The sequence below is a fragment of the Labrus mixtus genome, chromosome 1 (genome assembly GCF_963584025.1).
Source record: "Labrus mixtus chromosome 1, fLabMix1.1, whole genome shotgun sequence".
Lineage (NCBI taxonomy): Eukaryota > Metazoa > Chordata > Actinopteri > Labriformes > Labridae > Labrus > Labrus mixtus.
The window spans coordinates 9,252,613-9,273,218 of NC_083612.1; the positions used below are offsets into that span (position 1 = coordinate 9,252,613).

The 20,606-nt window shown below is 44.6% G+C and overlaps 1 protein-coding gene across 9 annotated transcripts in view; it reads left to right on the forward strand.

The window, feature by feature from the left end:
* The window catches only part of LOC132989553 (C-myc promoter-binding protein-like), a 77,038-nt gene that overhangs the window by 47,434 nt on the left and 8,998 nt on the right, over positions 1 to 20,606 (forward strand). For 3 of the 9 annotated variants that reach the window (XM_061057279.1, XM_061057443.1, XM_061057361.1), the window contains 11 exons: positions 2,734 to 2,867; positions 4,009 to 4,141; positions 4,572 to 4,778; positions 4,969 to 5,097; positions 11,580 to 11,721; positions 13,669 to 13,788; positions 14,101 to 14,193; positions 15,657 to 15,776; positions 16,037 to 16,186; positions 17,425 to 18,617; positions 20,218 to 20,434. In XM_061057279.1, the coding sequence (XP_060913262.1) occupies positions 2,734 to 2,867; positions 4,009 to 4,141; positions 4,572 to 4,778; positions 4,969 to 5,097; positions 11,580 to 11,721; positions 13,669 to 13,788; positions 14,101 to 14,193; positions 15,657 to 15,776; positions 16,037 to 16,186; positions 17,425 to 18,617; positions 20,218 to 20,434 (2,638 nt within the window). The remainder of the gene's footprint in view (positions 1 to 2,733; positions 2,868 to 4,008; positions 4,142 to 4,571; positions 4,779 to 4,968; positions 5,098 to 11,579; positions 11,722 to 13,668; positions 13,789 to 14,100; positions 14,194 to 15,656; positions 15,777 to 16,036; positions 16,187 to 17,424; positions 18,618 to 20,217; positions 20,435 to 20,606) is intronic. The other 6 variants (XM_061057526.1, XM_061057613.1, XM_061057864.1 and 3 more) reach the window with 2 other exon arrangements.

The following is a 20,606-nucleotide window of genomic DNA, read 5'->3' on the forward strand; positions in this document are numbered from 1 at the left end:
GGTTGTGTCTGGGTGTCAGGGGCGATGGGTGGTACTGGTAGTGCCCGATCACCTCGCTGTAGGCTGAGGGAGCTGTGTCTACTCGAGAGTCCGGCTTCTGCTACAGGGACAAGGCCGCCTTGGCTTTGTATGTATCTCCTTTGTTATCAGTTCCCCAAATCACCTCAGCTATCTTTTTTAACAAAATAAAAGTGCAGTGGTTCTTGTCTGATGTCTCTCCAGATACTTGAGCTTCTTCTGTTTTGGTTTAATCAGTGCTCAGAGAAACATCACACAGCATTATGTTCCCCTTTGATGTTCTGCTTTACACGGAGGTGAATAATGAAAGTTTGCTCGGACCAAGAGGCTTTGGACTCCACCAAAGTAGAGACACTTCACTCCCTCCCGCTGAACGGCTTCACCTTTAATTACTATCACAGTGACGAGCCCAAACTATGAACTGTCATTAAGTGCTTCACTTCCCCTCCCTCCAGCAGGAATAAAAACCATCCTTTTTCAGCACTAAAACCTGTCATTAAGCACCTCTCAATTTATGACCTCTCTGTGACCCTAAATTCTTTATATCCACTAAAAATCTCAAAGCTCCTGCTTTAAGAGGCACTATCAGTCAGCTCTGCCAACAAGGCTGCAGTAAAATATGTGAAGTAAGTCCAAATGTCAGCGATGAAATGTATAGCTATCATCCATTGTGCTCGCTGCATTTTAGCTGCCACTTAGATGTTTTTCTGGCACCCTTTTAATAACATAGTCTGGATAAGTGGGTTAAGAACGGAAACATTTAGGCTGCGTTCACACTGCAAGCCTTAATGATGAATTCAGATTCTTTTGCTCAGATCAGATTTTTTTGTTTGGCTGTTTACATTGTGTGGCTACACAGTGATGGTGTAGTAGTTAGCTCTGTTGCCTCGCAGCGAGAAGGTTCCTAGTTTGAATCCCTGTCGTACAGGAGGATCCCTCTGTGTGTGGAGTTTGCATGTTCTCCGTGTGCATGCGTAGTTTCCCTCAGAGCACTCCAGCTTCCTCTCACAGTCCAGAGACATGCTCGTTAGGTTAATTGATGACTCCCGTAGGTTTGAATGTGAGTGTGGCTGGTTGTCTATCTCTATATGTCAGCTCTGTGATTTTCTGGCGATCAGTAAAGGGTCGGTTGTACCCCGCCTCTCACCCAATGACAGCTGGGATCGACTCCCGCCCCCACGACTCTGAACGGTTAAGGCGGTATAGATAATGGATGGATGGATATTCACATTGCTTTTTAAATGTGGATTGTATCAGACTCCTGTAGGAATCCACATATGAAAGTGGCTCAAATCTGACTTTGACTTGTGCTGTTCACAAAATCCGATCTGAGTCACAAAGGAGATAAAAATCCGGCTCAGGTCTTTTGTAGCAGCAGTGTGAACGTCGCCTTAGAAACTCAGATTTACAATCATTTAATGCTCATGCTGAGTTGATTACTATCTTGCATACTAGATATCTGCAGGAGGAGGAAAGCAAACAGATTCAAGATCTTCATTGTCATGTGCAGAACGATCACACATAAGAAGACATGGACCTGCAGTACAGTATGGATCCACCTTTTGACTCGATAAATCCTCTCTGTGCTGCTCATCTTCTCGCAGTTTTCGGGACAGTTCTGCTTCTCCTTCACTTTACGTTACTGATGTCGGTCAGAGGATTTTTTTTTTCTTACACTTGGACACAAACAAACAGTCGCATCGAGGCAGGATTTTTGAATGTCGTTCCAGTCGATTGTCAAAGGGGTTGCTTTTGCTCGTCATAAACAGTGCTCCTGCTCATCCTGTGGAAAGAGTTGAGTTGATTTCTGTGACTTTGAAAAGTCCAACAATATTACTGAAGTGACACCTTGCTGGTTTGGAGAACTTTTAGGTTGCAGAGTTTGAAAATGTTAAACACCTGTGGATGATAAAATAAACACAGTCGTATGAAGAACTGCAGGATTGATTTCTTTCCTGCAGCCTGCCTCATACTTTGGAATAGAGAATAATATCTCTGCCTCTGCTGCATCCATTTTGAAAAGTTTTTTAACTTAAAGACTTATTTTGTAGCTACCTGCAAAGTTAACTAAATTCGCTTTATTGGCTGAGATTGAAGTGCACGTTTAAACAGTTGAAACAGCAAGTTTTAAATGTAATTCAATTCAATCAAAACAACTTTATTTTTCCCCAGGGGGAATTCCCATGAGGCACATAGAGCAGTAGCATGATGGAAAGAAATATAGGCAGTGAAGACAGTGCAAGGTAGACTAAAAAATATAAACTTGAAATTAAATAGAAAAATTAAAATGAAAGATGGTTCGTGTAAAAATATGGATTCATAGTATAGTTCCAGCTCCGAGTGTGCGCTGGCTGCAGAGTGTAGAGTGAAAAAAGATTAAAAAGAAAGAAGAAGGGAGGCTGGTTCACTCGGGAAATCTAGGTCACCTCCTGTCAGCCTCCCTCAGATCTCTCTTCCTTTCATTCTGTAGAAAACATGCTATCAGGTCGACTGCCACAAAGCCGTTTAGTGGAATAAACCTTATTTAAAGGTGAATCAGCAGACCAGAAACCCTCCCATGCCAACATTGACATATTTATTACAGGGCACGATGTCAAGATCTGTGTTCAAATTCTCTCCTGTCTGATTGGAGACTCCCCATTTCCACCGTGTGTGATGGATGAAAAGGTCACCGTACCACCACCCAAACATCTCTGTTTGTGTTTTGTTCCGTAGGTGGACGGTGACAGGCCGGAGGAGGCCAGGCTGATAGAGATTGATGAATCCCAGCGCAGCGAGCACACAGTCTTCATCACACCTCCAGAGCTGCCTCCTCTGCCCGACGGGGAGGAGTATCCTCTCTGCTACAGGTAAAACCGGTGACACTGGCTTTTCCTCTCACACAGGGGAATTCATTGGAAACCATCAACACTAATTTGACAACCAAACTAAAAACGTTCTGCTGGAAAAAAAACCTTAAAGAGGACATATTGTCCCCCTTTTCCACCTTTTCAAACAGTCCCCCTGTGGTCTAAATGAAACATCTGTGCTGTGCTTTGGTCAAAATATAACATGAATCAAGCAGCAGAGGAGGTTTGTGACCCTGTATAAACCAGCTCTCTCAGAACGCTCCGTTTTGGTTTTGGTGTGTGTGTCTCTTTAAATGTAATGACCCCCCCCCCCCGAGTTTTCCAGGTAGACATCACTCGTCTGTAGTGAGAATAAAAATGGCAGACCTGTGAAAAAGTTTTGTTCTAGTCTGGGGGTGGAGTCCATGGGTGGAGATATCAGGGGAGGGGAGGGGAGGTTTTTTTTTTTTTTTACCAGAATCCCACTGTGACATCACAAGGAGAGCACATTTGAAACTGAGCGTTTTTCTCTGTGTTGTAAAACTTATGCAGACCACAAACAAAGGACTGGATTGGTTTATTTCACATTTTGTGGGTCAGTAGACACTCAGGTAATCCAAATAAACGTTCAAAAACACTGTACAAGTGGATTTTTCATAATATGTCCCCGTTTACCGCCCAGATACAAGAGACTCGCAGCACATCAGAGTTGCAGATAAGAGCAGGAACAAAATTAGAAAGTCTGAATTATACATTGGGTTTAAAGTTGGTTAATTCATACTGGGTTTCACTGATTGAGGACCAGCAGGAGTCCAGCTCCCTCACTGAGACCAAAGACTGCACAGCGCTGCAGGACTGGTGCCGCTCTGAACGCGCGCTTGTTCTTATTCTGCGGTCATGTTTAGCTCTAAAAGCTTCCTGCCAGGAGCTATTAAAGAACCACTTAAATTAAGCCCCTCCAATAATCCATAATGACCAGCAGCCTCCGAGAGTTTTATCCCCAGCTCTCTATTCAGATAATTACAGATCAACAGTGATGATACTTTTAACCTTGAAGGGAATCATTTCATTTTCGATATTGCTTTTCTGTTCAGCCATTGAGAGCTGAGATTAAAACCGAGTGCCTGCTGTTACTAACTTGTGAATGTGTGTTCTTTATCAGATACGACGGTTTCCCAGTGTTGAGCCTTGACCTGTTTGACCCCATGGAGGGCCTGCGGACCCCCTCCTCCCGCCTCGCTGCCAGGCAAAGCTGTCCCACCAGCCCCGCCCCCATGTTTAGACGCACCAAGCAGGTCAGCAGAGCAGTAACTCACTGCTGCCACACAATGATTTATTGATTTATCTGTTAAGGGACTGAGCTGGAGCTGACAAAAAAAACCAAACTGAGAGCGACAGTAGTGAGGTGGATTTTCTTTCTCCAAAACATTACAATCTCCAAGAGGTCGATACCAGTTTAGATTTTCTGCTGATCCTTTCAAAAATAATCCCTTGAAATGGAAAAAGAGCTGGACATTTTTTTCAGTTCACAATTCAGCTTTCACAAAGAACTGCCTGAAGCAATCCACACACTTAAAAGAAACCAAGAGAAAAAGTTTAATCTACTTTGTGGTTAGAAAACTGATGTGTTTTTATGTATCTAGAGACGTTTAATATAAAAATGTCGATATCTGATTTGTGCTTCGGAGAACTTCTCTTCCTGATCCTCCTCTTCTTCGTCCACAGGAGATCAAATCAGCCCAGAAGATAGCCAAGAAATATTCATCCATCCCCCAGATGTGGTCCAAGTGTCTGCTGCGTCACTGCTACGGCCTGTGGTTCATCTGCCTGCCGGCATACGTGAAGGTGTGCCACTCCAAGGTGCGGGCGCTCCGCACCGCTTACGACGTCCTCAGGAAGATGCAGGCCAAGAAACTTCAGCCCCCTGATGAGGTACATGTGCTATACCCCCCAAAAAATACATGTTTGACATTTATGCAACGAGACGCACAGTGAGGTTGGCTCGGTTAAACAGATTCAGCTGGTGAATTGAAATGAGCTTTTCCTTTTCTGACCTGGTTGTATTTTTTGGATGTGTAGACCTTTGCCTGAACAAAAACATGTTTGTTTTTTTTTTTAACAGGTTTGTTACCGGGTGCTGATGCAGCTGTGTGGACAGTACGGACAACCTGTGCTGGCAGTCAGGGTCCTGTTTGAGATGAAGAAGGCTGGAGTCCACCCCAATGCCATCACTTACGGCTACTACAACAAGGTAAGGACAGAACATTATTCTGAAATGGCGTGATGCAAGACATAGGGCTGGTTAAAAAAAATCGATTCATCAATGCATTTCAATTATTATTTTCCTAATTCAATATCGATTCAGGGAAATCCTGAGATCAATTTTTTTTTTTTATGTTGTAATGACACCCCTCTCCACTGGGGGCACTGTGGTTGCTGTGAATTCTAGTCAGGCACAATTTTGAACTTTAGATCATCCTTTACTTTCATGTTTTATTCTTTGGTATTAAAGAATAATGCAACGATAAAATACATTTTTGAGTCAGTTTGATTTAAACTACCGTAATACAAACACATAATTATTTAACAAATATAAGAAGGTACTGTGAGTAGTTATCTCTGTATTTCTCTCCCCTATGTGTAATATTGAATCGATATCGAAGCATATTGCTCAATATCGAATCGAATGGATATTGAATTGTGAGGTTGTGGACAATACCCAGCTCTAGTAAGACAGCACCCAAAATCAGAATCAGAAATACTTTATTAATCCCAGAGGGAAATTTGTAAGCAGATGTTTTTCTTGTTAAATTACAACACAAGGCGTTTAAGATGCATGGTGGAATACTCCACCTCCTAACATTTACATCCTTGAATTTAAAGATGGATTTAATGATTTATCTAACGAGTTCCAACCCAGTGCAGTGTGTCTTACAAAACAATAATAAAAATATATTCTCACCGGGACTCCCAAGAGCTCCTCTGTCTCCTTGGTTGTGATTTTCCTGATGTGGGAGTGATACTCTGCTGACTTAGCTGCCAAAGTTTGAACAAACTCATGATAGCAAAATGTCAAACGAGTCTACGGGGACGACTGGATAATCCCCTTTTTTCATCGGCTGTAATGAACGAAGAGACGGACCAAGTCAGCAATAAAAACAATAAAAGTCTGAAGAGTTGTCAGGGGGAGAAAAAGAAACTGTCCTTGTTGCTCATATTGTAATGACAAGTCTCTTCAGGGAGGAGAGTATAAACTCATTATTTATTACTGCAGAACGTACACGTGTGACTCAGCACATTTAAAAGAAATAAAAACCGGTTTAATGAACAATCCAGCAAACATCAGGATTGTTCCGATTGACTTTAAAATTCAAAGGAAGAATGTGCGACTTTTTGATCCTTGAGCTCCAGCATGAAACCAAAACAAACTGCAGTTTGGCGACACCTCCGCTAATCTGAAGCCTCCGCTCTCCTCCAATGACACACCTCCAACCCCTCTCCACTCGCATTCAAAAGAAGGAGTTATGAATTAGAATGCACCTTAATTAAGCTCCATTAAGCACAAGCTTAATGGAGCTTAATTGTCTTTGTCTTTTACTTGAGCTGCAATCACCTGTGGCCTGCATTGCTGTGTTAGCAGGCTAATGTTAGCACTCTTTAGTTAACTTGTAGCTTCATATTGCACAAGAATTGACACTGAATGAGATGTAAACACACTTATGTGACATCCAAATAATCAGTGAGTATGTTCTTCTTCTTTTCTCTAGTCCTTGACTAAAACAGCTTTTATACTCAAGGCTGCGACGTCCATGTCAACACGATGTAAACACAGCCCTGACAACAACACAGCCAGCAGGACTCGAGCTTCTCAGTCATTGTAGACAGTCATGACTCAGCTGTATTTATGTGTAAAATATTGCACATTCTGCATTTAATGGATACAAAACATTGGAGATAACAACACGTTTCCTGTAGTGGCTTCCTTACGTTTGCAGCGTTTTATATGGATTCAACTTCTACTACTAAAGTCAATCTTAACAGTCCTGGTGTGTGCTGGATGACCCTGATCTTTAAAACAGTCTGTTCCTGCTTTATTTTGCACATACTTTTCATCTTAGATGAATCAGCTAGCTTTTTCACAGTCCATTAATGTTGAGTTTATACTGTTTCTAACTGAAGCTCAGAAGCTCATTAAACTTTTCCAGAGCCTAAAGTGATTATTTAAAAAGCTCCTTAGTTTAACTATTACAGTATTAAACAAAACATTTTTTAATTCACTGTCAGAAATGATAAAGAAAAGCAGCAAAAAAAAAAACTTTTTAGAATCTGGAAGCAGAAAATGTTTGACATTGTTGCTCCTGCATGACAGAAAGGATTAAAGTGTAATCAAAATAATGTGCAATCAGTTTGTAGAGTTTGAGTGATGATGGATAGAGTCAGGGAGAGAGAGAGAGAGAGTGAGAGAGTGACGTCAGAGGTCGGATTCGAACCGGGGCCCGTCCGCTTAGAGGACAACAGCCTCTGTACACGGGGCTTGTGCATTTACCACAACGCTACAGGCTTTTTTGTTGACTTACCTAACAAATCCACTGACTGTTGCACCTTGAGTGTAAAAAGAAAAGAACAGCCAAAGGTTAAACTCTGATCTTTGTAAAAATATGTCAGAAAAGTTTTTATATTCATTCTGCAGCAGACTCAGACTCTTGTGTAGTCATGACTTACAAAGCAGCATAATTAATCTCATCCAATTTATTCCTCCACTGTGTCGTTCAGTTTTTCCATCATTAAAATCTCTAGCTTGTCTCTTAGGAGGCAGAGACTCTTCATCAGTGTGACGCCTCTGCAGACGCTTTGCTTTCAGATAAAACAGAAACACCATTTGTAGTTTCCCACCAAGGTTACAATCCGGTCGTATGTGATCACCGTACCCAGAGTCAGGATGAATCAAAGCTCTGTTATCATCACTACCTGTTCCTGATCTGCAGCCCAGGGAGGAGAAAAGTGAACTCTCTGATGTGATGAGGGAGCAGGCCGTCAGGAGGCGAGGCCGCAGTAAAGGTTACTCAGGCGTGTTGTGAAGGCTCAGGATTATTTCATCTAAGATAGAGGAGGCCTTGAGGCACAAGGTGACTGATTGAGCTGTAGCCGCTGCTCCGGACAGCTGCAGGTGTTTTTATTCTACTTCTTCAGCCTGGTTCAAGAAACTAAATAGATCTGATTAGTTATTGTCATCACTGGCACACACTGCACAGGGGGTGATTCTTTTTTTTGATTTCATGAACGATACGTGTTATCCATAGTTAGACGTGTAGGTGACATGATTGACAGGTGGGCTCGATGTAACGGGTCGTCAAGAGGCTTAAAACCCGCCTCAGCTCCAGCTCTCAGTCTGTCGTTAGGTTGACTGAAAGTTAGACTGAGACAGGATTTCCATCATGGCGGCTGCTGCAGATGAGCCTCCGGAGTCTCCTGCAGGAACAGATGGGATGAGACGTCCCTCAGGCTTCAAACATTAATATTTACAGTCGATTTTTTATGTTTTAATTTCTATAATTTGTATATTTTCCTGAGCTCTGTCTGTAAAACAGATTTGTGATCTTGATGGGACATTCTGGTCAAATAAGATAAATAAGATATCATCTCTAATTCCAGGAAAGAAGCCGAGGTATAACTAAGTTTTTAAATCTTATTCAAGACAATGAAGCTTGAATAACTTTAGATCCCTTGTAGATGGATCTGATCCCCTGACTCATCTTCACCTTTTTCTGTTTTACAAACCTGAACCTGCAGAACCCGCTCTGTGATACAGACATTACAGTAAAGTCTCTCGTTTCTGTACCCCTGAGAGAGGACTGGAAGCAAGACTCCTCGTTACTTTATAAGAAATCTATTGAAGAGAATACAGAAGTTAGTGTAAGACGAACTTTTACCCAAAGCCGCTGAAAACTGTAACCCCGCATCAGGTTTTTATAAGCAGCTCAAGGTGAAGAAAAACAAAAACGCAGCTTAAGTTTCCACAAGTCAGGGAATTCCTGGGATAATTATGAGTTTTTCAGAAGGTGTTTTCCTGTCTGGCAGCATTAAGGAATGTTTCACATCATTTATTTTATGCCCAATTCTCGCTGTAGAAGTTGTTTTTAAGACTCAAAACATCAGTGGAAAAACTCACTCTGACATCTCTCCATTAGTTCATGTCCACAGGATCCTGTTTGTGCATGTGTGTATTTCAGCGTGTATGTGTGTAGCATGTGATTTGAATTTCCCTTCATGGGATTCCTAAAAAAAAAGCGGCTACATGTTCAGGGAAAGTAACAATATTCTCACATCACTGAAGGAACCTACCTCTATCTCTTTTACTGCTAAAAGTTTGATCGGGTTCTCCGTCATCAGTTTTTATAAATATAAACTCTGTCTGCACTAATGAGACTGATGTGAGCGTCCTAAAGAAACCAGTTTATTGATGGAGCAAGAAGTCAGGTTGATGACTAATCTTTTCATTAATATTAGATGTGAAACATTTTTGTCTACAGTCCCAATCAGACTGCCGTTTCAAGCCGTGGTATTTACTCCTCTGTGACGTTTCCCCTTCAATCTGAGTATTGCGGAGGCTTAATAGGGGGGACGAAGAGATCCCCCCCCCCCCTCTGTACCGTCTTAGGAGGTAGTAACCGAGGCGTTACAGGAGGTGAGACGGGTTCAGCTGAGCCAGTTGGGGAGCACAGCGCTGTGTGTGTGTGTGTGTCTGCATGTCTGACTGTGTGTGTATGTGGAGCTCCTTCAACCCCGGAACACAATGTGAATTCACAAACCGGGACACCAATATTACACCATTGTGGAAAGACATGCGGCGCGGGTGTGACTCAGTTGGTAGAGTCGTTGTCTCTCGATTGGAAGGTAGAGGGTCCAATCCCCAGCTCCTGCAGCAACATGTCTGATGTGTCCTTGGGCAAGACACTTAACCCTGAATTGCTCACGCTGCTTATGAATGTGTGATAGTACTTTACTGCACAAACAATAACTTCAGTTGTTCCATGTTTGAACATCATCATGTATGTTTTCTTTTTGCACGTTGGTTAAACTGGTAATAGACATATTTAAAAATATATATATAAATAGCATATTAAAAGTATCAGACCTGAAAACAAACTCTAAAAGGAGCTCTAAAGCTTACGGTGTAAACGTAGCACAAGACACATTAAAACATAAAAACACCTGCATCCCCGTCTCCAGCATTGACGTGGTGTTTTGGGGACAGGTCGTTGTGCTTTAGTTGTCCGAACACTTGCAGGAGGGTATCCTCATTCCACCTGTCCCAAATCCTGAGAGCCTTCACCCCGGAGCAGCCGGTGTGATTAACAGTCCTGCTCAGTAGCATACTGATCGTGTTTTCCTCACGAGGGCTCTGAAGAGTATTTTAGGAGCAGACTGAGACTGGCTGAACGTGACTGGGCCGCCAACAGCTGCAGCTCCTTTTCCCTTTTTTACCCCCTAATGTTCAATTTTCACTGCGTCTGTCATCGCTGCAGTGTTAATGCTTTTGATGAAACATTCATCCAAAATGATTTTAGACGGAGCAGAGATTGGGTCAGTATTAGTGCACTCGGTTTAAAATGTGGAGTTGAAACAGAATGATTGAAGTCAGAGTCTAAAGATAACTGAGAGAATATTTCATTTGATATGTTAAATAAAGTAGAAACTCCATAGGCTTTACAATCGGAATAAAAAATGAAGTCTATAAAATATTGGATCAGGCTTTCCACATTCTTGCCTTCAGTCTTATCTCGGTCTCTTTTCTCCTCCTCCCTCCCTCTCCTCCTCATCTTTCTCCTCCTCCTGCTCTTCCTCCTCCTCCTTCTCCTCCTCGTCCTCCTCCTCCTCCTCCTCCTTCTCCTCGTCCTCCTCCTCCTCTTCCTCCTCCTCCTCTTCCTCCTCCTCGTCCTCCTCGTCCTCCTCCTCGTCCTCCTCCTCGTCCTCCTCCTCCTCCTCGTCCTCCTCCTCCTCGTCCTCCTCCTCTTCTTTCTCCTCCTCCTGCTCTTCCTCCTCCTCATCTCCCTCCTCCTCATCTTCCTCCTCCTCCTCCTCCTCCTCTTCCTCCTCCTCCTCGTCCTCCTCCTCGTCCTCCTCCTCCTCCTCCCCCTCCTCGTCCTCCTCCTCTTCTTCCTCCTCCTCTTCCTCTTCCTTCCCCTCCTCGTCCTCTTCCTCCTCCTCCTCCCCCTCCTCCCCCTCCTCCTCCTCTTCCTCCTCCTCCTCGTCCTCCTCCTCCTCCTCCTCCTCCTCCTCCCCCTCCTCGTCCTCCTCCTCTTCTTCCTCCTCCTCTTCCTCTTCCTTCCCCTCCTCGTCCTCTTCCTCCTTCTCCTCCTCCTCCCCCTCCTCGTCCTCCTCCTCTTCTTCCTCCTCCTCTTCCTCTTCCTCCCCCTCCTCGTCCTCCTCCTCCTCTTCCTCCTCCCCCTCCTCCCCCTACTCCTCCTCTTCCTCTTCCTCTTCCTCCTCCTCCTCCTCCTTCTCCTCCTCCTCCCCCTCCTCGTCCTCCTCCTCTTCTTCCTCCTCCTCTTCCTCTTCCTCCCCCTCCTCGTCCTCCTCCTCCTCTTCCTCCTCCCCCTCCTCCCCCTACTCCTCCTCTTCCTCTTCCTCCTCCTCCTCCTTCTCCTCCTCTTCCTCCTCCTCCTCCTCCTCCTCCTTCTCCTCCTCTTCCTCCTCCTCCTCCCCCTCCTCCTCTTCCTCCTCCTCCTCCAGGCGGTGTTGGAGAGTACGTGGCCCTCGAGCACCAGAGGAGGATACTTTCTGTGGATGAAGCTGAGAAATGTCGTCCTGGGCGTGGCACAGTTCAAACGGGCGCTCCGACGACACGCCCCCCTCACTCAGAGCCCGCTCTCAGGTAACTGCGATCAAAAAAAACAGTCTGCACGTCTGGAAAAAAAAACGGAATGATGTTGTCTTTGTGCGATTGTTAAGTGAATCCTGTGCATGATCCTGGGATGATGAAACCATGACATACATTTGTTACCTTACTTTAGGTCGAACATACCCCGACTTAAAAAAAGCAGCTACAGACCTGACACACTGGAATCAGAGTTAGAGCAAACTGGACTCGAGTTTCTCTTGATGCTCCAAAGAAATAAGTCAGTGATCTGTCTTTGTGAAGCTGGGATGATTTATATTGAACCCAAAATACTTGGGAGCTAATGGCTAATTAAATAGCCGCCTCCTTTTTCCGGCTCTGAACTATCCTTGTTTAATAGGCCTTTTAAAAATCCACTCAGTCGACCTGACGGAGAGTCTTTATCCAAGAAGCCATTATCGTAAATGCAACATAAATAAATGATGATCAAAGCGAGCTTGATATAAACAACACGGGATCCTGTTATAGTCTTCAAAAGTCACATCTGTTTAGCTCAAATCAAACTACCTTTCAGTTCTTACTTTCGCTGAGTAGTTTTTAACAAACGTCAAAGCAGGTTAAACTACTCAACACAACAAGGTTAACATGTTTGGTTTGACTCCCCCTGCATGCCACTGAAGACCTGCACACCCTGCATATCAATCCCCGTCTTGCAAATCCCACCTTTTTTTAAAATTACTCCCCAATAACTGCTTTGTACTTTGAAAAGCTCTGACCTGCGCTTGGTTTTTGATTCAGCTATAAAGAGAGGAGGTTTCCAGGTTTTTAGGGAGCCTATTCTAAAATCCTTTTTGGCTTTTTCTGGCACATCTACAGTATTGTTGATTAATATGAGCTGCCCCTGTAAAATATAAACACTCCACTTAGAGACACAAGCAACAGCTACATGTCGAGCCACTTTCTACGATGGGATAGATGACCGAATTTAAAAAGAAGGTGTTTTCAGTGACATAAAATACCTGCCTACATGGGGACTCGGAGCAGTGATACTCAACCCGAGGCTCTCGAGCAACATGTGGCTCACTTAGGACTAGTGGTGGCTCTTTTTAAGTCCGACTTGGAGAAAAAAATCCAAAAGCAATTATTTAAAAAAGAGGAGCATTGTCAGCAGAAATTGTTCTTTGCAAGTCATGTCACTGTGTTCCCCCCAAGAATTTTTTTTTTTTGATTGTGGCTCTTGCAGAAATATCTTTTGGTCAATGTGGCTCTTAAGTCTAACAAGGCTGAGTACCACTGCCTTAGAGGAAACACACAGCAGCCCTAACTCCATAAAGCCTCTCTCCTCCTGAAGCCAGCTCTGAGGCCGGGTGCACCTCGCTAGACGATCAGTAGCTTCACTCTCTGGGCAGACTAAATTACATTGAGATAGATTCTCTTCAAAGAACATGAGAAGGAATAAAGACTCATTTAGGTACTAATTAATGAATTCTTTGTTCTTGATTATTTATGTAAATGCAAAGTTTACCTGACCTGATCTGCACCGAAATAAAGACTCCCTAAGGTGTCATATCGGTAAAGTGGAACTAAATTGTAACTGAGCGGGACCTTGTTAATCGTTTAATTAGTGCCAATTTACATCTAAATGATCCCAGGTATTTACAGCTGCACATCAGTTCCTTTTCTTGTAAAAACACAGCGCCTATAAAAGTGTTACAACCTTTGTTTTAATTGTAGTGACCGGGAGTTATTCAAAATGTTTCACACTGCAGCGTTAGACAATTATTTAAAGGTTTTTAAAAGCTCCTTTATTGACACTGCAGAGGTCATCAGAACACAATAAACCGTGCAGAACGCATTCCTTGTCACCCGTTTATATAACTAATGCACATATTCAGAATCAACAAAAAAGAAGGAAAAGTTGAGCAACTTATGGAGCAGAAATGGCAGCCGGCCTCCTTTTAACGCCTTGTTGTCTTTGGGCAGATGGCAGCGACCTGGACGCTGTGAGTCACGGCAGCCTGGATAGCTCTGCCGACACTAACCTGGCCGAGCAGGGCCCTGACTCCGCCAAAGTTTACCCCACTGACGATAGATCTAGCACAGGTACACTCCACAAGGCTGCTGCCTGACTTCATCTTTCACAGGCAGCCATCTTGTCCTACATCTTTTTGTCTCTCAATGACACTTTTTTTTTTTTTTTTAATACTCGTTTCTCATTTTGTCCGACCTTTTCGACCTCTCGTTTTTCCTCGTTTGTGTCTCCTGAATCCTCCGTCCCTCCGCCGCCTGTTTTTTTCCACTTTCCTTTCCTCCTCCATGTTGTCTCCTCCTGGTTTTGCGGCTGTGGTTTCTGCTCTGCTCTGTCCCTAACCCTGCCCTTCACTCTGGCCCTGCCTGTGTTGCCCTTGCATGCAGCCAGCCGTGGGGGCGGCGGCGCGGGTGCCAGGGCCCCGGTGGCCCTCTCACACTGGGGGGGCTCTGAGCTCAGAGAAGCCACCCTCCATCCAGGTAAACCTCTGTGTCTGTCCGTCTGTCTCTGGTTGCACTTCTATGTCTCATGTTTCCTGCTCTGTGATGACGTCCTTTCATCTTCTCTGTTTCTCTCTTCCTGTAATTTTCACCTCCTCACTGTGACATCTCTCCATCCGGCACATCACATATTTCTGCTCCTCTATCCCCCCCCTCCCTCTCTTTTCTTACTCGCTTCACTACAGAGTGATTTGTCATTGTCAATTATGTCGAGTAATTACACAGAGGCACCTCATTTTTTGATTACAGAAATCATTTTAATCCCAGAGACGTCACCTCAGCAGGAGACTTTGCCTCGTGTTCAGAGAGAAGCTCAGCGGGAGGGAGGGAAGGACCTCGATGTGCTCTTCATTGATTGTTAGAGTCCTCGCATGACTTTTGTCAGTCGCTCCGTCCTGTCACACAGCCGAGCTGCGCGGACTAATGTTTTATTTAGAGGTGACGGGCCACAGAGAGGGTTCAGGACAAAGATGAAAGAGGAGAACAAATCACCAGACAGCTGGTGGCCTGAAGACCCCGGGAAGTTCTAGAGACAGATGGTGGAGTCAGCCTGGAGTGACAGCCCCTTCCCCCCCAAAAAACTCAAGTCTTAAACAGTTAAATTCATTAGCAGCTGTGAAACTGTGGTTAGCTTCCTCTCAGTGCTGTGTCTCCCAGAACAGAGGAGATGAGAGAGAAGAAAAGCCTCACTATTCTCTTCTATTATATGTTTGATTTATGTCTCCTACTATAGTGGTAAAGTTATAGAGTCAAACTATTTTCAGTCAGAATGAGGGAAGAGGTCTAACTCATCTGAAGAGCGTTAAGTGCAACTACTTTTGGAGAAGATTTTTCTTCGATTTTTGGGGCGGGAAAAATGTAGATACAGCAATATATTACCTCCTGACTCATGTGATACAGTCATTTAATCATTAGTGACAATTATAGGTATTTCACTAAAACAAAAATACAGCACACTAAACAGATTTTCCCACCAATTTGACTCACCGTGTCACTTCTTCATGACTCCTCATGGTGGTGCTTATGACTTGATTAAGAGTAACATGGTCAGAAGTTAAGACAGCGGGATAATGTTGGACAGCGGTGTAATGAAGTTTAAGAATGAAGTATTATAAGAGGTGAAACTGGCACCAAATTGCAGAGAATAAATAAATGCATCCTGAACGTAACCTTTCAAGGAGCTTTTTCAGATAATGAGATATTCCATTATGTGTTTGTCTTGCAATATATCAGTTACCTCAGATTCTCTGTATTGTGATATTATCAGTATTGTATCGCATCACGTTGTGAACGTACCCTTTGATTCTCAAATCCTTTTTTTCTGCGGAGGTTTTCCATTCTTAGTGTTTCACGTTTCTGTGATCTTGTGGTTTCTCTTAAACTTCAGTGCTCGTTATATCCCTCTAATCTGAGTTCACCCGTGTCTTTTCTTCCTCTTTTAGGTGATCAGTCAGACCTGGGTTATAACTCGCTGTCGAAGGAGGAGGTTCGGAGGGGAGACCCCGGCGCTCCAGACTCGGCCCCCGACAAAGAAGACAAGAAGGAGAGCGACTGCAGCTCCCGTCAGTAGTCCCTCTGATCTGATATCACCTGATATTTCTTTCTACTTGTTCTTCTAAAAAATGATAACTTGGCAGCCTCGCAGGATTTCCCCTTCCTCTGCCTTGATCTCTCCGTCTCCTCCAGAGATTATTCATTCATTTTGGTTTCTCGACATCAAAGAGTTTCAGCCCTGTGTGTTGTCCTTTTTTTTTTTTAAAGAAGAGCTCCTTTCTCAAGCTGTGCTCGTAGTAAATTTTAAATTGTAATTTTGTGTTTGTAGTATCTGAGACGGAGAGCAGCAAGGGAAGCAAAGACTGCCTCCCCCAGCTGGAGGTGGAAGTCCAATCCTCCTTCAAGACCAGAGGGATCGTCCGCAGCAGTTGTGCTTTTGACGATTCATCGTGTAAACCCAAGAGCTCGGCCAGCGCAGGTAAGGAGGAGGTGGAGTCAGTAGTTATGTAAAGGTGAGGAGGATGCTGGTAAAGTTTTATTTTAATGATATCCCAAATGTGCCTGGATATAAAAAAAGTCAGGAGCTGAATTTTAATGATTCTTAACTCATAATTCTCAGCTACTTTTGTGAAAGAAGAGGAACCCAGAGGAAAGAATCAGAGCTGAAACATATTTTAAAACATGTTTTAGGATTTAAGAACGTGGGTTATTATTAATTGATAGTATCATCTTATCCCTACAAAGCCTAATCTCTACCCTCCCTTTTCATAAGCAGCCCATGCAGCAGAGTTTGAGCTCATAGTTACTCACTGAAATGTTCCTAGGCGATATTTAATGTATGCACACGGGCTTGCACCAAGAATATCTCATTAAGAGCCTGATGTTTTCACAGCAGTTCCCCCGATTATGTTTCAACAATTCAGTCGGGAGAATTAAACGGCCATTGTGGGCGGCAATAGCCCAGTGTGTAGGAACTTGGGTTGGAAATCGATGGGTCGCCTGTTCATGTCCTGTTGCGGATCAAAAAAGTGGAAGTTGGTCTGGTAGCTGTAGAGGTGCTGGGTCACATCCCGAGTACTGCTGAGGCACTGAACCCCCGACAGCTCTGGTGCACTCCCTGCGCGATACTTTATATTTTCATCAAACTACAAATCAGCAGTATTCAAGAAGAGTATCACCGGTACCCAAGTTAAGACAACTTGTGAAACATTAAGGTAATATATAAAACCTTAATAGAAAGCCTTTAACATATTAAACAAATGCACACAAAAAGAATTCAAATGACAACTTGCAGTCACAGTTAAAGCCGTTTTCACATCGGCACCCCTGGAAATTTCAAGAACATTTCATTATGTGCTCGAAGATTGCTCCATTTGAAGGATACAAAACGTCACGTCACCCTCTCCAACTCGCTCTAAGTGAGTTTTCTGGAATATTTTGTGCTACGATTACACATCGGCTCAGCCCAACTTCAAGTGGAAAATGTAGAAGGTGGCTGCAGGAAAACAAAATCCAGGTGAAGTCTGGGTGAAAAATAAAGCCATTTTGCATTTACACATGCAGCTCAATTTGGCAATTTGGAGTTTTGTGCACTAAAGTATTCTCTTCATCGACTAGCATTAAGTCCACTATTAGAGGGAGGCACTTCAGATGCTCGGGGACTTCACTTTATCTGCAGAAAGTCAATAACATCACATCATGCTTTTTTGCTCTCAGGCCATGTTGCAGGTCTCCTCTTCACTTCCTCCCTGGATGAGATCTGTGAGATCAAGTCCAACAGTCTGCTCAGGAGGCATAAGAGCGCTCTGGAGGAGGTGGTTGGCAGAGCCGGCGGTGGCTCCGCTCTCGACTGGCAGGGCGTGAGGGGCCGCCGGCTTAGCGGTGACACGGTTGGCAGCAATGGCAGCGGCACAACTGTCCTCGGCCTGGGCATGTGCCAGGGTGAAACCGACCCTGAAAAGATCGCGGGACATCTGGGGGCGGATGTCAAAATTCTCTCTGGTGCAAACTTCAGTAAGAATACGAAGCCTCGATCGCTGGTTTCGGGGAGGCAGGAGGGGGCTGCTGGTGTTGCCAGGTGTCATGACGACATGGAGGAGGAAGAGGAGACGGAGGGATTGGACTCCAGTGATGAAGACAGAAGTAATACAGAAGCCATTTTTGATTTTGAAGATCTGGATTTGGACAACCCCTCAACAAGAGGAGACATCAGATCTAAAAAATCTCATAAAAAGCCCGTTGGACGAAGCGCCAGCTACGGAGGTGTGAACGCCGAGGCATCCAGAGTGGCCGTCAAACGCACAGACATCGAGAAGGGCTATGACCCTTTGTCCCTGCTGGCAGCAGAGTCCCATTCCGAGCAGCAAAACGAGGATCAGGACCCAGAGGGGGACGAGGCCAGCACGCCGAGCGCCCGACGACACCTCGCCAGGGAGATCGAGCTGTACATGAACCACATGGGCAGCCCGCTGAGCAGCCGCACGCCCAGTCTAGACCTACAGGACCCTTCCAGCCCCCTCCTCCTTCACCCTGCATCCCTCTCTGCCCCCCGCAGAGCCAGCCTGCCGCACAGCTCCCCGCTCAGGGCCGCTGGAGTCCCGCGCTCCCGCACCTTCCACCCGCCCTCGCCCTCGGAAACCATCACTCATCAACGTCTGTGGTCGTCACCTCCACGTCGCAGCTCCAGCACCACCCCGAGCCCCAGTCCTCGACCCAGCCCGTACAGGGAGAGGACGGACAGGATGAGCCTGGCCTCACCTTCACCCTCCTCCTCCTCCTTCGCTCTGGACACTCTGCTCACACCGACGCTCGATGTGTTCAAGACCAGTGTGGTCTCTGCGGGGAAGGGCGTGGCAGAGAAGGCAAGCCGCTGGTATTCCCGCCTTGCAACGTACACCACACCCACCAAGGTACAATGTCTGCTTGTCAAAGTAATTGCGCTGTGACAATTAAAACTCCAACTATTTTAAAAGGACTTTGATCAGATTAATTGTTGTGTTGGTTTCCTACGCTTGTTCTACAAATACCTCAAAATATGTATTTATGTACCTATATGTTACATTTTAATAGAAAACACGGATCATGCACGTCTAAATCTGTGAGTTTCTTCTAAAGGAATTTAAATTTGCACTCAATGGGACCTGAAGCTGCCTAAACATGTCTGGTTGTGTCGCAGAGCTGTAACTTCTCTCCTTCTGGTTCATTTAGTATTGAGCCATCACATAAGCAGTGGTCCAAGATGAAGCCAGAGTTTGAGTTGTACTGCCATCTTGTGGCCGGTTTGGTGTGTCACAGTCCTCGACAATGTGAAAGAAAGCCTTTTGGCCATCTTTCTGTATATTTGTCTCCTCTGCTCACTCCTCGTTACTGTTCTCAAAATCTATCAATAACAAAGTACCCAACCACTGACATGTAGACAGAAATCCCTGATTCATAACGAGTCAGTCAACCGATCTAATTTCTCGACAGCTAAGAATCACCATGAAGCAGCTCCCAACACACTTTACATTTAAATGAAACAAAAACAGGCCGATCCAAATATATCAAACAAAAAAGCTTGAAGTAGAAAAAACAAATTTAGATGCATCAATAATGAAGTAATGTTTGAAAATCTTTATTTAGATCAGTGATTCTCAACTGGTCTAGCCTCAAGACCCACTTCAAACTCCTTAATGATTAATCACAACCCTAATTTCTGATATCTTTCAACCAATTAGATGTATTTAATAAAACAAGCATGTTTTAAAAAGCTCTCCATACACTTTTGGACACCATTTGTTTTTTCCTGGCACACATTTGCGACCCACCAAAAACCGCTCTGTGACCCCCTTTTGGGTCCAGAGTCCGACCCACCAGTTGAGTACCAATGATTTAGATAAGTTAGAAGCGACCTCTGACGAGTAGATGTTATTATCTGATATATTATTATGATACAAACCGTCTGCCCGACCTTTAGTTAGTGGCGGCAGTAGCTCAGTCTGTAGGGACTTGGGTTGGGAATCGGAAGGTCACCGGTTCAAGTCCCGGCACGGACCAAGTCCGGAAATTGGTCTGGTAGCTGGAGAGGTGCCAGGCCACTTCCTGAGCACTGCCGAGGTGCCCTTGAGCAAGGCACCTAACCCCCCCCCCCCCCCCCCACAAGCTCAGGAGCGCCCGCCGTAGGGCAGCCCCCTCACTCTGAGACCTCTCCATTAGTGCATGTCCACAGGATCCTGTTTGTGCATGTGTGTGTATTTCAGTTCATGTTTGTGTAGCATGTTTACTAGACAGAGTGTAAAAACGAATTTCCCCTCGCGGGATCAATAAAGTATAAATTCTTCTTCTAGTTCAGTACTCAGACGATAATAAATGGCTTTGGATATCTGGCAACATGACTGTGTTTGAATTGCGTGTGTGTGTGTGTGTGCGTGTGTGTGTGTTCGCAGCGCAGCTTGTAGGTAGCTTGTATAGCATCTGTAACATTTACTCCATGATGGCGTTTACCTGACCCGCTCTCCTCTGTTCATGCAGGAGGGTTTCAGTGACAGAATGAGCGTGTCCTCTCTTGGTGTTGGAGATCCAGACTGCTCGTCCATGATGGATGAGGAAGACTGTGGGGAGTCGGGCAGCTCTGTAGTCTCTCCTCAGAGGAACGGCCCGATGGGACCTCGCAAGAGCCCCCGACGCAGCCCCCTCCGCAGCAGACTGGACGGCCCCAGCCTGGGTAGACCCACATCTCTGCTCCCTGGTAAAAATATTCTCAAAAGAGACAGCTGGAGAAAATTATGAAGATAGATTTCTGAAGTTATCAATATCAGCAAATTCCAAAACAAAAACAGCTTTCTTTGTGGCAATTTATTTATGAACTCTTTCACAGCTTTAAAAAACCATCAAAACCAATCACATCAATCAGTGTCCAA